At 42.6% G+C, this 14,875-nt stretch overlaps 2 protein-coding genes across 6 annotated transcripts in view; both read right to left on the reverse strand.

Moving 5' to 3' along the window:
* The window catches only part of TFDP1 (transcription factor Dp-1), a 39,518-nt gene extending 32,189 nt beyond the window's left edge, over window positions 1–7,329 (reverse strand). For 2 of the 5 annotated variants that reach the window (XM_066176716.1, XM_066176711.1), the window contains exons 1-2: window positions 6,605–6,732; window positions 5,721–5,802 (exon numbers count right to left, since the gene is read on the reverse strand). In XM_066176716.1, the coding sequence (XP_066032813.1) occupies window positions 5,721–5,732 (12 nt within the window). In that variant the 5' untranslated portion in view covers window positions 5,733–5,802; window positions 6,605–6,732. Of the gene's footprint in view, window positions 1–5,720; window positions 5,833–6,604; window positions 6,733–7,246 lie in introns of those variants that run through there. The other 3 variants (XM_066176715.1, XM_066176714.1, XM_066176712.1) reach the window with 3 other exon arrangements.
* Window positions 7,330–12,225: 4,896 nt separating this feature from the next.
* The window catches only part of TMCO3 (transmembrane and coiled-coil domains 3), a 33,763-nt gene continuing 31,113 nt past the window's right edge, over window positions 12,226–14,875 (reverse strand). Inside the window, exon 13 of the mRNA XM_066176722.1 lies at window positions 12,226–14,092. Within this exon, the coding sequence (XP_066032819.1) occupies window positions 13,979–14,092 (114 nt within the window). The 3' untranslated portion in view covers window positions 12,226–13,978. The remainder of the gene's footprint in view (window positions 14,093–14,875) is intronic.

A 14,875-nucleotide genomic window follows, 5' to 3' on the forward strand; every position in this document is an offset into this window, starting at 1 on the left:
AGCCATAATAAATCTCCATTAATAGATACCAACACAATCAAATGCAAACATTAAAACAACTGATCCCCAGCATAACTTAACTTCTAAAACCTGCATTTTTGTTGAGTCTGTTGCCATCACAGTGTAGTTATTCAGTAAAATACTGCAACATACCTATATAAAGCCACTAGCAGTAACTGGCACATACAATTAATAAAGTTTAACACTTACAGGCTACAAGAAAATGCTTCATTTAGACAAATAAATTGGCAACTTCTGAGTTGCTATTTCCTGATTTTATAATACAAACCAACATAGGAAAAAAACAGCTCTGACTGCATACCTGGAATGTAAAGAGAGCCTAAAGACCACTTTCCTTCTGCCTTCTTTGAAAAAGCAAATTTAAAAAATTAGCAACACTCAAACTCCCAATCAGAGATGCCTTTTTAGATGACCTAATTTCATAATATTATTTGATCACTAGTTTGCAAACTTCTGGACATGTTAGAACTCACTAAAGGCAAGCAGAAGAAGATCAAGCTCTGAACTAAAATGATATCAAAGAACATGCATGACCCCTTGAGATTCCTCAAAGACTTAACTTCTCTAGTCCTCCTCACTTAAATTTTCAGTACATAACCCAAAACTAAACATAAAAAGAGAAATGCATGCTGGTGTTTTAAGAAAAGTCTGAAAAATGTTTTGAAGACTTCTCAATACTTTCTAGGGATTCAAAGTGCATCATGTAAAAAAGGTCCAAAATAAAGTGTTTTCCCTACTTCCAGTGGGTTCTTGTTTGTAATCCATCCCAAACATAACTTTTTTAGACTCATTCAAGATTGATGTAGAAACATCACATGGAAGTTATTAAAAAGTACAATTTTTGTGGTGTTCTGTCAAAAAAATAGTACAAAAGCACAGATTTTGACTTTCCACAAAAACAGCAGCCCTATTAACCTATTCAGTAAAACTGTGTGAAGAAACCAGTTTGCTTGCTGTGGGTTTTTTAAATATTCTTTGAGCAAAATATTTGCTAATACTGTGAAATAAATACACTAGATTAAGCTACATAAATGAATGTATTCTGAATGCTCAACTAAAATAAACCACCAGCATTAATTCCCGCATCTGTACATCTCTTAAACAGTGATGTTAGATCAGGTGATGAACTTTTCACACTTTTTATGGTGTGTCCTCATATTTACATGTTCATGGGGCTTCCTTTGCAAAACTGGATATATGGGCCATATCTAGTACCCAGTAAGATTCACAAAAGTAGCATAAAAAACTAGAGATACAATAATTTTTATGCAAACTAGTCATCAAGAGAAAAAATCTCTCATAAAATAATTCAAGCAAAAGACAACAGTAGAACAAATTTTTTAAAAATACATTAAAAAATCTAATTTTAGAACAAGCAGTTTCAAAGCCAACACCATTGTCAGTTACCTATGAAACAATAACTCAAGAACAACTCTCAAAAAAGGCATTTTAGTCTGTGAGAAATTCTGAAGGCTAACAATGGTGTGTTGGTTTAAAAAGTTATTGAAATTTTTTTTCAACTTCGAGTTCTCTGTGAGCAATTTATTTTTTAAATGGCTTGATCCAGCCCATCCACTAATGGTGAAAACCAGAAATAATCACAAACAACAGGACTAGATAGGAATATTTCATTTACGTGACTCATCTATTCTGGTAGGTGTGATTTTGGAGATCAGAAGGAACCATAGAAGGAAACCATCAGAAGGAAAAATCATTCCTTTTGTCTATCCCCTTTCTCTTCAATATTCACTGTAACACCAGAGTGACTACCTTCAATTACAGATCCAGTTCCTGGAAGTGGTTAAATCAAGAGTACAGAAATTCGGCAAAAAATTAAACTCCACTGCTCCTGCTTCTTCTTTCCTATGTAACCCTGAGTCTTGGGGAAAAGATCCACAAGCTTCTCTTTCCTTATGGCTCCTCAAGAGGCCTCAACGTGTTGTTCAGCAGTGACAGAAGTAACTGAGGGGAGAAACATGGTCACAAGTTGGATCTTCAGCCATGCTACAGAAGCTGGTATTTTAGCGGTGGAAGGTACATTAACCAATGCCACTAAAAAAGTATTTATCATCTTAATTTACAGACAATTCTCAACATACAACTGAATATGAAGTGGCAAGCAAGCAGTGCTGTCTCACACTAGAAGCTGGAAAAAAAATTAACCTATCAAATTTGCTTTCTTGCTACAGTAATTCCTTCTACTTCATTCAATGCTGCATCCTGCCTAGTTTTCGACATGCCAAGGGTGGATGGGAGACCACTGCACACAGGGAACTGCTTTCCCCCCACCCTATCACTCTCATGAATCCAGTCACAGAACAAGCAGACTGAGAACCTTGGCTGGACATTTGGCTCCTGCAGCTCCTGCCTGGAAGGTGCCATATTTCTAAGTAGTGGAAGACCTCACAGGAGATGGAGCAAACTCAGAGCAATGCTGATTAACCAGAGAGAGGAGTTCTGGCTAGGATGAAGTTTCTGGAGACTGCCCAGATGCAATGACCAAGAAATTTCCCAGACAGTGCAAATGTAGGTGTAAAACTATATCAAAAACTACTGACCTCAACTTGTCATCCCGACTTTGAAAAGCAGTGTAATCATCCCACTCTCAAGGTACGTGAGTCCCTGAGATACGGCGATTGCTGTTCTCCTGTCTAGACATATTTTTTCATGTTTTTTTTAAAATTGCACAAGAAAGAATAAATTCTTTCTAGGAACTAAGATGTCCTGAATTGAATGCGATATACCACATCTGCCTGATACTGAATTACAGAATTGCTTCTCAGCTTCACATGCTGTTCATAAACCCAAAAATGGCTGTGCTTACTGCTATTACCGGATCACACTGGAAAATCAGTGCTCCTTTTTTTTGCCCTTTGTCTTTACTGAATTTCAAATCCCCTGCCCAAAACATAAATTGACATAACCCATGGATACTTTAACCTTCACAAGCTAGTATTTGTTTTTACATTATTGTTTTATAAGTTATGCAGCAATAACATGGTGATTATGCACTTAAACTCTACCTGCAGGCTCTTAATTAATGTGCTACATATAATGTATCTTTTTCCCCCCACCTCACGGCTTCCTGACTACTGGGAGGAAATCAAAGTACTTTGCATAAAACCCCAAAATACAAATGAAAAAAAAATTAAAATCAATGCTTTGCTGCTTTTTTTCTCTTGGACCATATAGTTCATAAACATTATTTTGCTAGCTTAACTGATCACTAGTTTCACAGTTCTTTAATACTTTACAGAAACATTTCACTGGGTTTGCCAGTACTCTCCATCAGACTCCCCCATTTGTTCAATAATCCAGTAAAGTCTCAGTCTGAAAACCCTTATAATTATTTGACTTTTCAAGCAGGTCTTATCAAGTTATAGTTTTTATAAAGAGACATCAGAAGAACTGGCAGGGAGCAATAAAAGGAAAGGCTCTCTCCTGCAGCAGGCAGGAAGAAGCATAAAGAAGGAGCGTGTTCTGTTGTGGTGCACTGTCTCCACACCTTCCCCTCCTGCAGGGCTCCCTGCTCCACTGTCCCCACGGCACAGTGGCCCCGGCGGCACAGGACACCAGCAGGATGCACATCACACCTGCACTCCCAGGCTGCAGCACTCTCACCATGCCTGGCTATGGAAATGCCACCTGAAGCCCAGACTTAGGATTGTAGCAGCAGAGCCCTTCCCACAGTTTAGCCATCTCAGCTCTGCTGAGAAAAAGGGAAGGAAGGGGCAGGAGCAATCATCAACTATGCCATCTTCTTCACCACTACATCTCACAGACATTTAGAGCACTTGATGGGTGACATGGCAGAACCACAAGCCATTAATCACAGCAACATTTTCACATCAGCATGTTTAAATTTACAGCAACACAAGTTTTCAGAGACTCAGTGCCCAGAAATTGAGTGATACTGCCTGTATCATGCTTAATTCCATTATTCTGCTTGAAAAAGAACTTGGACTTGGAACAAAAATATGGAAATAAATCTCTTTCTCTCTGAAAATTAAAAAAAAAGTGTTATACCAATTAACATCTCTATGTTATAGCATTAAACCACAATTCATAGGGCCCATATTCAGACTTAGAAATTTAAAATTTCTCAACACTACACATTTTAGGTGTCATGTAATGGTGGGTACAGTCTGCAAAAAAGTAAGCAGTTCATATTTCCTCCCTGAGGCAGGTTTGAAGATGTTTTTAAGAACAGGTTAGACAATATTCAGTTAAGATTTCATACTCTTCCAAGCTACCCTGTTCCAGTGCTCAAGAACAGTTAAATTTTTATCTAAAACCTGACCTAGATTTTCATTTTTCCATATTCAGTTGATTATTTCTTTAATAAAGATAATGAAAGCAACTTCTTTTAGTATCTCTAGCACCTTCTCCCATTTCTTAAGTTTACTGTGAGGAAGGTTATTCCTTCCTTTCTTTCTTTCCTAACTACTCTGTTTCCTAGAATAAACTAGATCTCTCAAAAATAAGGTTTGTTCTTAAATGTCTTATTCTCACTTAGATCTAGTAGGACATTCATCTGTATTTCCAGGTGCTAGCAACTCTTCACTTAGTTGATCTCTCCCCTGAAAGCTAATATTAAACAAATGTACTTTGGTATCTCAATTACTTTGAACTGTTTCAATTTCATCTCCTAGTCTAACACTCCACTTTCGTTTTCTTCCCGCTTATATGGCCTATCATTCCCTGAACTCTGCTATCTCTAATGTACTTGGTCACCCTTATCTCTTCCAGGCAAGCTTTGAGTGACTACGTATGTCTGGTTGCTTCTCTGCACATTAAGACGTTTTTCAGTTCAAAACAAGATTAATTTTTTAAACCAATCACTCTTTCATGGAAATTCCCGCTATTTGAAAGCTGCAACATTCCACATTAGGTTGCAACCAGCTGTTTAACTAGTGAGTTGTATCACTTTTCTTTAGCTTGCATGCTGTTGTTTTTTTGGGGGGTTGGGTTTTTTTGAAGGGGAGATATATTCTAATTTGAATACAGAGTAGTATATTGTCTTAGTTTCAATAAGAAAACATGAAAGCCCAATTATATTAGATATGAACAATGACATCTTAAAGGCAGAATAAACTGAAATTTTTTCAATAACTACTGGAACGGGCAAAGAGCAAACATGCTCCATTGAGGCAGATCACAGAATCAAAGCTGCAAACCTTACGGCAGCAGTAATGGAAATCTATGGTGAAAGTTCCCAAAGCCTGTTTTTACAGACACTAACGAGCATCTTTTGGTAGACAGAGACAAACAATGAACACATATGGAGAAGGAACCATCTTCCCTCAAACGTCTGATGCCTTCTTGAACTCAAGAAAGGCAACGTTAGTTGACAACAGTAGTCAACGACAGCCCCGCCATCTGAACACCACTTGCCGGGTTTCTTTCAATCCAATCCAAACCCAAGCTGCTTTAGTGTTCAGTATGAATGTACATAATGACAACGGCCCGAGTGCTGTTATTAGCATAGGGAATTCTCAAGATTAATCACTCTGAAAAAAAGGCAGCAGATCTGAAGTTAGTTTACACCGTCTACAGGAAAACAGCCCAGGCTTGATGCACAGTATAGATACAGTCCCACATATTCATTAATGCCAGCTATTATAAAGCATGACCCCATTTGCTTTTGTTAATAAAAGCATTCTATGCTTCCACATTTTATGTGCCACAAATATACTTACATCTTTTGCCATGTTACCAAAGACTAAAAACCAGTAGTCTTAAAATCTTGATGTCTGCAGGACACAGGGACAATGCTATTTTCTGGAAAGCAGAAAGCAAAGACAGCACCAGCTATAAAAAATGAAAGGAGGGAAAGTTTTTACAATTGAAATTATTGACTACTACCAAGTACAATTTAGGTTTCCTTTTGAAAAAAACCACGGTTTTAAAAAGGGAAAAGTTTCCCATCACCACCTTTTCGTCCCTTGAGCCCCACGCTCACGTGTGGGGGGCACTCCTTTCCCGAGGGCGGGGGCGAGTTGTGCCCTGGCAGAGAGAGCCCTTCCCCCAGCCCGTGCCCGATCCCACGCGAGGCCGGTCCCTGTCCAGCTGCGCCCCTTCCAGCACCGAGCGCTGGGCGCGGGCAGCGATCACGGCCTCCTCCTCCCCACCCCCATTTCCAGCAGCAGGCACAAGTAGGCCCCAGGGGCAGCTCCCCCCGGGGCCTTCCAGCCCCGCTTTTCTCCTCCTCCTCGCAGGCGGACGGGCCGCGGCCGCACCGGGCGGCACAGACCGGCGGCCGCCCCTGCGCCCCGGGCACTCCGCGCCCGCCCGCGCCCCCCGACCGGGGCCTCACCGCCCGGGCAGAGCCCTGAGCCCCGCGCCGCCTCCCCCCGGCAGCGAGGGGCCGCGCTAATCGCCTCGGCGGCGGTGGCGGGGGCGCGGGCAAGGGGGGACGCGCCCGGCGGCACCGCCGGCGGCCGCGGGGGGAAGGGGCGGCGGGCGGAGTGCGGGTCCGCGCCGTCCTCGTCCCCATCGTGCTCGACCCGCCGCCGGCGGCGCTCCCCGCCGCCGTCCCACGCAACCCCCGGTGCTCCCATCCTCGGGCGCGGGCTGCCCGCACCTGAGCGGCCGAAGGCAGAGAGAGCCGGCTCCATCCCCCGCCGCCGCCCCGAGACAGGGACCCGGAGCGCGGAGCGGGAGCACCCCCCGCCCGCCGCGCTGCTGCCGCCGCTTCTGCTGCTGCCGCTGCGGAGGCGCCCGACTGCACATGTGCGGCGGCTGCGCGGGCCTGGCGGGAGGGGGCAGGGGCGGGGGGAGGCGGCGGGACAGCGACATCGGCAGCCCGGGAACAGGGGAGGGAAGCAAGGAGGGAGGAGAGGGCACCGGCAGGGACCGCCTTTCCCCCCCCCCCCCCCCCGCGCGCACCGGGGGAGGGGGTGCAGGGAGAAGAGGCGGCGGGGGAAGAGGGTCTCCCCCGGCGGGCTGTCACCTCCCAGCGCGTCTCTGCCCCCGCCAGCCCGCCGGGCTCCCGGGCGGCCGGCCCCGCGCGCCGCGGCCCCGCACACCTGCCCAGCGCCGCTGCCGCCGAGGGGCTGCCCGCGGGAATGGGGGCGATGCGGGTAAACGAGCGGGGACGAGCGAGCGCAGCGATCCCCCCCCTTCCCACGGACCCTGCGCGCGCGACCCCGACACTCTTCGCCCGTCTCTTATTTTTTTTTTCTTTTTTTAAAATAAAATTTAAAAAAAAAAAATTGAAACTTACACTTTTGTGCGTCCCCCTGACGCTGCGCGCTGACGTCACGGGCGCGGCGCGCCTCGCACGGGCACACGCGGAGCGGCCAAGCCAACCCGCCCGCCCGCCGCTCCAAGGCGCGGAGGGAGCCGGGCATGGAGCATGCGCGGGATTTTCGCGCCTTCTTCCGACTCCCCGCCCGCCCCGCGGTGCCGGGCGCTGCCTGCGGGCGCGGCCGCGCTGCCGGCGCGGAGCGGGACCCGGCGGGGCAGGGCCGTGCGGTTTCGTTGCCTCAACATCCTGCTGCCGGTGCTTCCTCATCGCGTCTTGTCCGGCCGTTACTCGAGCGAACTTTCGCTTGCAGCGATCGTTGCTAAAATTAGGGATTTTGTGGTAATCCAAGCGGGTTTTCCTTCGGGTGGTTGCAGCTCTGAACCTTGCGCCCCAAACTAAAGCACCTCGGGGCTATGCAGCCTCTGCGTGCAACGACGGCCGCAGGAAAAGAGCATGTTAGCAAGGGTTGTGTGATGTAATTACATCATTGTCCTGTAAGTTTTGGGGAAAAAAACAACAAACAAAAAATAACACACACCACCCCAACCAAAACCTGCAGCGTTGCTGGGGGCCTACAAAGGCAGAGCCGTTATAGTGGAAACTGCGGGAGATCAAGGAAGCTCAAAAGTCGTGTTGCTTATAGGGGTGGATGCAAGGCTGTTTGATGGGGAGGAAACTATTCATAGTTCTGCACTCAAGACCAAGCCTGCACGGTACAAGATTGCTCATAACGCAATGAAGAGGGGAGCAGGAAGTAAAAGGCTCGTTCTTTCGCTAAAATCATGCTGCTTCCTGTGAAAGACGACTAGTTGGGAATAGAAGACAGGACCAGAGGGCCACTACATTGTAGCAGCAGAAAAATCCAGCAGAGAATGCTGGAGAAGATGCATTTCACTATGAGATTTGCATTCACTTTTACACCTTACTCTTTTTATTTTTAAGACATTGAATTGTTGTGCTTTACAGTAATAATGAAACACTATGTTCATTTTCCAGATCAATAGCAATCTTTGGAGTTTTTAATTAACAGTACCTCCTCTCCCGCACATGCTGCTCTGGGGTTACTACCCCATTTCTTCATCCCTCTTGATTAAGCTTGACAGCAGTGGACATCGAAGAAAGAAGGTGATAATGCAAATGTGTTTGTAACTTTATAACTTTTCAGAAAGCAGCAAAAACTTTCACACACAAAACCCTGCTGCAGAAAAAAATGCTTCCTGAAAGACACCTCCAGTCGGTAGTGCTGCTCTCCGCCCTCCAGGTCATATATACTGTGCCTGAGGGTTCAAACCGTCTATGTATCTCATGTCCCTATCCACCCATCTCCCGCTCTTCTGTTTTACATTAATTCTTGTAGGAAGAACACTTGCGAGTCAACAGAACAAGCACAAACAAGAAAGAGTGTCCTACTTTGATAGAATTTATTTTGATACATACTAACTGCCCAAACACGCCCAACTCTTGGATAGTGTTTCTTTTTTTTCTTTAGCTGAGGGTTCTTCACAACTAATTTGAAGTATTTGTACTGGTGGAAAAACTTTCAACACTTCTCTAATCTCTGAGCACACCTTTTCCAGGCATTTTGGAGCTTTAGGATTTCGTTTGTGTTCGTAGTAGTGGAAGGTTATTCCACTTCACAGTTTTCTGGGGAGTGCCTCTCCCTTTTAGGGTGCACGAAAATAACTAAACAGCATCAGCAGGGCAGGACTGCATGACAGATGCGAGGAAATTGTCTCTTGAGGTCAACTAGTCTATAGGCAGAAAGCTTCAACAGATGCCAGAGGAAATGCATGCAAACGGGCAGCCATGGAATCTGAACACTCTGATCTCTGCAAACTCATTAAATTAATTCAAGACCTGTGCCACCTGACCACCTTGTCAGCATCTGGCCGCGTTGGGAGGTACCATCTCCCAATTCTCAAATTTCTACTCTATTTTAGGAAATACATAAATACAAAATACAAAATACAGCTGGTACCATAACTTTGAAAATTTTACTACTCTCTGATCTAAGTTTTGTCCCACAAGGCAGGATCAGTTATCCCTAAGTCACCCTTGTGACACCATTGTTGTTTGTCGTCTCCAGCGAGCAGGTTTTCCTAGTCCCACTGTCCTTAAAGTGTCAGTAAGTCCAACTCCGCAGTGGTAATAACTCAACAGAGGCATGGGAGAACCCAAGGAGCAAATCTCCTGGGCTACTGAGTGAAGTTGATAGAAGAATGCCTTTCCCTCCTGCCTTTAGGGGTTGAGTGGGCTACACATCTCTGAGCCATGAGGGCATCTCACTGTTCTTCCTTCTCCCTGCAGCAGTTGTGTTGGCTCCCTCCTCAGGTCATCAACACTGCATGTTGTGGTACTTTGCTGCTCCTTACAAGCTATTGCATTTCCCACAAAATAGTAATGCTGTTAGTGTGGCTTGCCTCTTGTCATTCAGGGATCCCGTTTCCTCCACCTTTGGCACTGCCCACATGCTGGAACACTGCCAGGACTGGTTACAGAGCAGAACTATGGATTCCTTTCCTAGACGAACCCCAGGAGTGTTTTTGTGGTTAGATTGTTCCTGGGTTTGTTCCAAGAGACAAGACCACACTAGATTTCTCACCCCCTCCATCAAGCATCACCATAAAGCAATATTCTGTCATACAAGGCACCCCCACATTTTTCTGCCTGCAAAGCTGAGGATGTCCAATCATAAAACAAGCGAGGTACAAGGCTTTGTGAGGATGCTTTTCCTCATATTTGAGAATTAAAGGAAGTACAAATTCTTACAGCTTTTAAAAGGCTTTGTAGTCTCATGGACTTGGTCCACCATCACCACATTCTTGAGCCATCCTAGACCTACATCAGTCACAGTTTCAAGAAACCACCTCACAGCTCCCACAAATACCTTCCTACTGACAAACTGAAGCCACCTGCTCTCTATGGGATAAGCCACAAATAGGGTGGTTGTGGGTCCATATATACCAATCTGACCCCAGGGCCAGGGAAATGGCTCACAAAGCACAGCCCACACTACCAGCTTTTAAACTAGTTTGGTTCCTTTATCTTCACAGAATTAGCAAGGAGAGCAATTAAGGGGTAACAGACAAGAACTCAAATTTTCCGAGTGCCATGCCAAACAAGCACAGCTAAATCCACCTACAAAATAAATCAACCAAACCCACCCCCTCCCCCCCAAAAAAAACCAACCCTGAATCTCAGCCCCAAGATAGGTTAGCTGAATGAGTTGCAAGTCAAGCACAGAACAGACCTTCCTTTTCATTCCCATTAGTTCAGCTTGATCACAGGAATATCGTCTCATCACCTTATGAGGTTTCTCCTCTGTATCAGCTTTTCTGTATTCAAATGATGCTGATCATTAGTTAATGAATGAGATAGAACCACTGTCCAACAAGCTGGAAAAAAACTGCCAGAAAAGACCTTTTGTTTTTCAAGAAACCTTCAAGAAATCAGTATATTTTCCTTTCAGGGCTTCTGGAACTCTGCTTTAATTTTATCTGCTTGACACAGAAAGAGAATATTCCAGAGTACAAGCATAAGGTTTCCAAAAAGCTGCAATTATATCTAAGTGGGCTGGTTATGCAATATTCTCCCCATTTTCCATACAGGAATGAGTGATCATTCAGGAAAAACGTCTGTTGTTTCTGTCCTAACATCATATCATGAGACTACCCCATTTGAACATGGAATTATGCATGGAGCCATTATTTGCATTTCAGCAAACATTTACAGTATCTCAATATACCTCTAGATTTCTATGAAGCAATCTCAAATGTCTGATTGTAAACAAACTTACCATATGTCTGTTAAGATTACTAATTTGCACTTACATCTAATATTGAACCAGGCAATCCAAGTCTGTGTCAACACAGAGGCACAGAACACTGGTAGTCACACAAGGCTATTTCTCTTACCCCAGTTCTGCTAAAGCCTAGCCAAATTTTCCTGGTTTTGGCCAAGACACAGCTGTTTTCACAGTAGGCATGAGGGGATGGAACCTGGAGTGGTGTGGGTATGTGTACTTTGTTACTCTATACCATCCTACCTCATTGCCAGAGGCAGGGAAAAGGGGCTCCCTCTCTTCGGGAAGAAAGGTTTCCCCTTTGTCTCTGGTGGGATGGAGAACTGTTGTTGTCTGGGGGTCCTCTTTGTACACTTTTGTTACTAATATTGTTGCTGTTACTGTTTTTCATATCTCATTGCTGTTTCTAGTAAATGGTGCTTATCTCAAGCCACAATCTTTGCCTTTTGTGCTTCCAGCTGGGGGGAGAGGGGAAACAACTGACAGCATGGTTTTGGTGAGAGCACTAAACTGAGGAATACCATTCCTAAACCATGACAAAGTTTAGTTGGGAGAGAACTGAGAGAGATGAGGCAACCAGTAAGATATCTAGATGCTCGCTTTCCTTTTTTGAAAGTGGTACCAAAAGAGCTTTTCACCCACATCTTTTAACAGATATTCAAGAAAATATTTTCTTTAAGAGACACAAGCCATCAGTATTTCCTAGTCTCCTTCCTAACTTTTAAAGAGTTTTCTAGAGAACTGTAACTACCCACAGCAATTTGTTTAGATGGAAGTTTCACTCATCACAGGTGCAATATGTCATGTAACCGCTTCAAGGGCTAAGTGACATAACGGGAAGCCATACAGAGGTCTTTACCATGACCTGTCATACATTTTTTCCCCTGAAACAGGTGGCAAACTACATGTAAATAAGCATCTTTCAAAGCCAAAATGAAGCATTCAGGAGAGATGTTTGTACTTCACGATGAAACAATGAGCTAGGTCAGTGGATAGAGTGGATAAGACAGTTAAGAAACAAATTATTTCAGTGAGGTACCTGGAAAAGAGTAAAAGGTCTGAGCTAGTAGACTGCTAAATGGAACCATAAAACTTGGACTGCTCCTCTGGTTTGAATAAAAATACTGAAATACACCAACAAATCAGTGCTGAGTTTCTTTTCTCTTACAGATTCATTTTATTAAAAAATATTTATAGGGCAGCTTTTTGCTCTGCATTGGTGTGTTTTGTGATAACTTTTGAAACCATTAGAGGGGAGGTGGAATTGCCATACATTCCTCCAATCTTTATGAAGCATTACTGCCCAGAGGGAAAGCCTTGAATCCAGTGAGCAAGAACCCATATATAATGATCTCTACCCTGTCCCACCACTACATACACACTCCAGACTAATCCAAGTTTCATTTGGACAAGCCCAGCAGACGTCAGAGGAAACACAGAAGAAACTGAGGTTGCTATGGGGGAAAGAGGTATAGAGCACAAAAATCCATCCAAAGATTTGTTTTGCTACTTGGAGGACAATTTTCATTTTAATTGGCAATTTAAACCTCGTAACATGCATTTTTCTAACCATTTTGTGGGTATCAATGTTATTTCAGATGACACTGCAATACTGACCTGAAGGGTTAATGTATCTTAAATAGTATTGGTTTTAGCAGATAAACCTCAAGATGATTGTTAAATGCTTTGTCACAGAGTAGACTATAGCCTATGAGTAAGCTTTCTCTATGACACTTAAAGAATGGGCTTTCACAAGACCTATCTCACTATATACAACATTTTAAAGAAAAACCACATTTAAGATCACATTCAAAACAGTGTTTTCTAAAATATCATGGTATTTTTAAAAGACTAACAATTTATTCAATGTAAATGTAACTTAAAAGGTCATGGGGCTGCAAATACACATCCGGTCTGCTGTTTCTATTTTTCGGCAAGTTAATTTACTTAAAATAATTTCAAATCTAGAATAGTGTCAACTAAGATCCAACCTCCAAGGTTACAGTAGTGCTATTTTTCATGTCTAATTGAAATTACACTTCTCAGTTTTACTACATTTCTTGGTGATTTAAAAAATCACCCTGGAACCCCTGTAAACCATTACTGTAGCAGCAGTTAGCAACAAGAATGGGTAACAACTGTCAGTCTGCAAACATAAGTTATGCCCTTTCTTACTGTCAATTTTTAGTCAAATATGTAAATAAATACAAGAGCTAACACAAAATATACCACTCTAAGAAAATACACTATATGCTGCAATTTGGAATAAAATATCATGCAGTTCTGGCTGCATGATTTGGAATATGTAATTAACTGCCTGGAACTGATGCTAAACAGTTAAACCTTTACTTTGTGTAGATGTCACTCTTTTATTCACCACTAGAAATTTGTTTTGTAATTAATTTTATACTGCTATATTAAAATCCTAAATGTGAAAATGACTCAAGTCATTTAGTGAAAGAAGATACCATAGGCACCATAATATATATATATAACTTTTTTTCCTTTTTGAACAAAATCTGGTGATGAACCAGCATTAACATGATGAAAATTAAAAGGCACATTCAGGCAAAAAAAAAAATCAACATAGTTTGTATGATGCTATATTTTAAAAAAATAATTTATGCTTTGAGTAACAGATTGGATTAGAAACAAATATTCTAGCAGATTCCAATCTGTCCAAGTTAAAGTAAATTTTGTAAAAGGTGTGCAATTCAAATGACACAATTATTTTTTAGTATTGAATTTTGTTTTGTTTTAAGGTCAGTATAAGGCTTATAACCAAGTGCTTGTTAAGAACACTGACTACTCAACAGGTCTTGTTTTCTGAGTGCATAGAAATACAACGAGCAATGAAGATGTTTTCCTTGCAAGAGGACATATTCTTCTATTTGTGCAAATCTTCATCAAGTACTTGAGCGTCTTTCAGGTCTTGGAACACATTTCATAATTGCAGCTCTCCACAGGGCAGGGGCAAGTAAAAGGCTAAGAGTAGTCACACTCAGGATAAGAAGATAGACCTGCAAAAGGCAAAGAAAAGCCATTAGTTCTCTTGGTTACATGGTAGCACAAAGAAGTATCTAGAAGTTTGATGGATTTGACAAAGAAGTCCTAAGCAACTTTGCATATTGCTACAAAAGCGAACAAATGCATGCTCAAATCATCTAATCACCTGTTTACCTGGTGTGAAGATACAATTGCAAAAACATTATGAGTTTATAAAAAAACAATTGTTTTTATGTGAAGTGATCAGTTTTGAAAATTCAGTATTTGTTAAAAAGTCGAAGGCCAATTATCACTTTGTTTAAAAAACAAAAATCCTCAAACAAACAAACCAAACCAAAAAGACCCCCAACCAATCGAACAAATTAAAAACAAAATGCCACCGCTCTAAACTATTCTGGTTTAATGATATAATGGCAAAGCTCATTGCTATTTCACTTATCAACAGAAAAAAAACCATACAAAAATCGCTTTAAGTCATACTGTACATCTGCTGAAAAAAAAAATCCTAACTACATAGTCTGAATAAGTCTTCGAAAACAGTGGCAGGAAGTAGTTTTGAGGTCTCAAGCAAAAGAATGAGGTTAGGAAATTTCAGAGGTATACAAACCAATACAGTAGATAATCATGTGAGAGGAGAAAAAAAGGGAAGCCTCAAAGCCTCCAAACTCAGTGGGTGGGCCCCTAAACTGGTTCTGTGATCACGTACAGATACCTTAAAACTCTATGCAAACGTGCAATATTTTTAACTCTTCATTATATGAAGGAGTGAGCATGAAAGTGAATCACCTTTACCTACA

Source organism: Chamaea fasciata, unplaced genomic scaffold, assembly GCF_029207755.1.
Source record: "Chamaea fasciata isolate MVZ Bird 193981 ecotype frontalis unplaced genomic scaffold, bChaFas1.0.hap1 SCAF_2, whole genome shotgun sequence".
Lineage (NCBI taxonomy): Eukaryota > Metazoa > Chordata > Aves > Passeriformes > Sylviidae > Chamaea > Chamaea fasciata.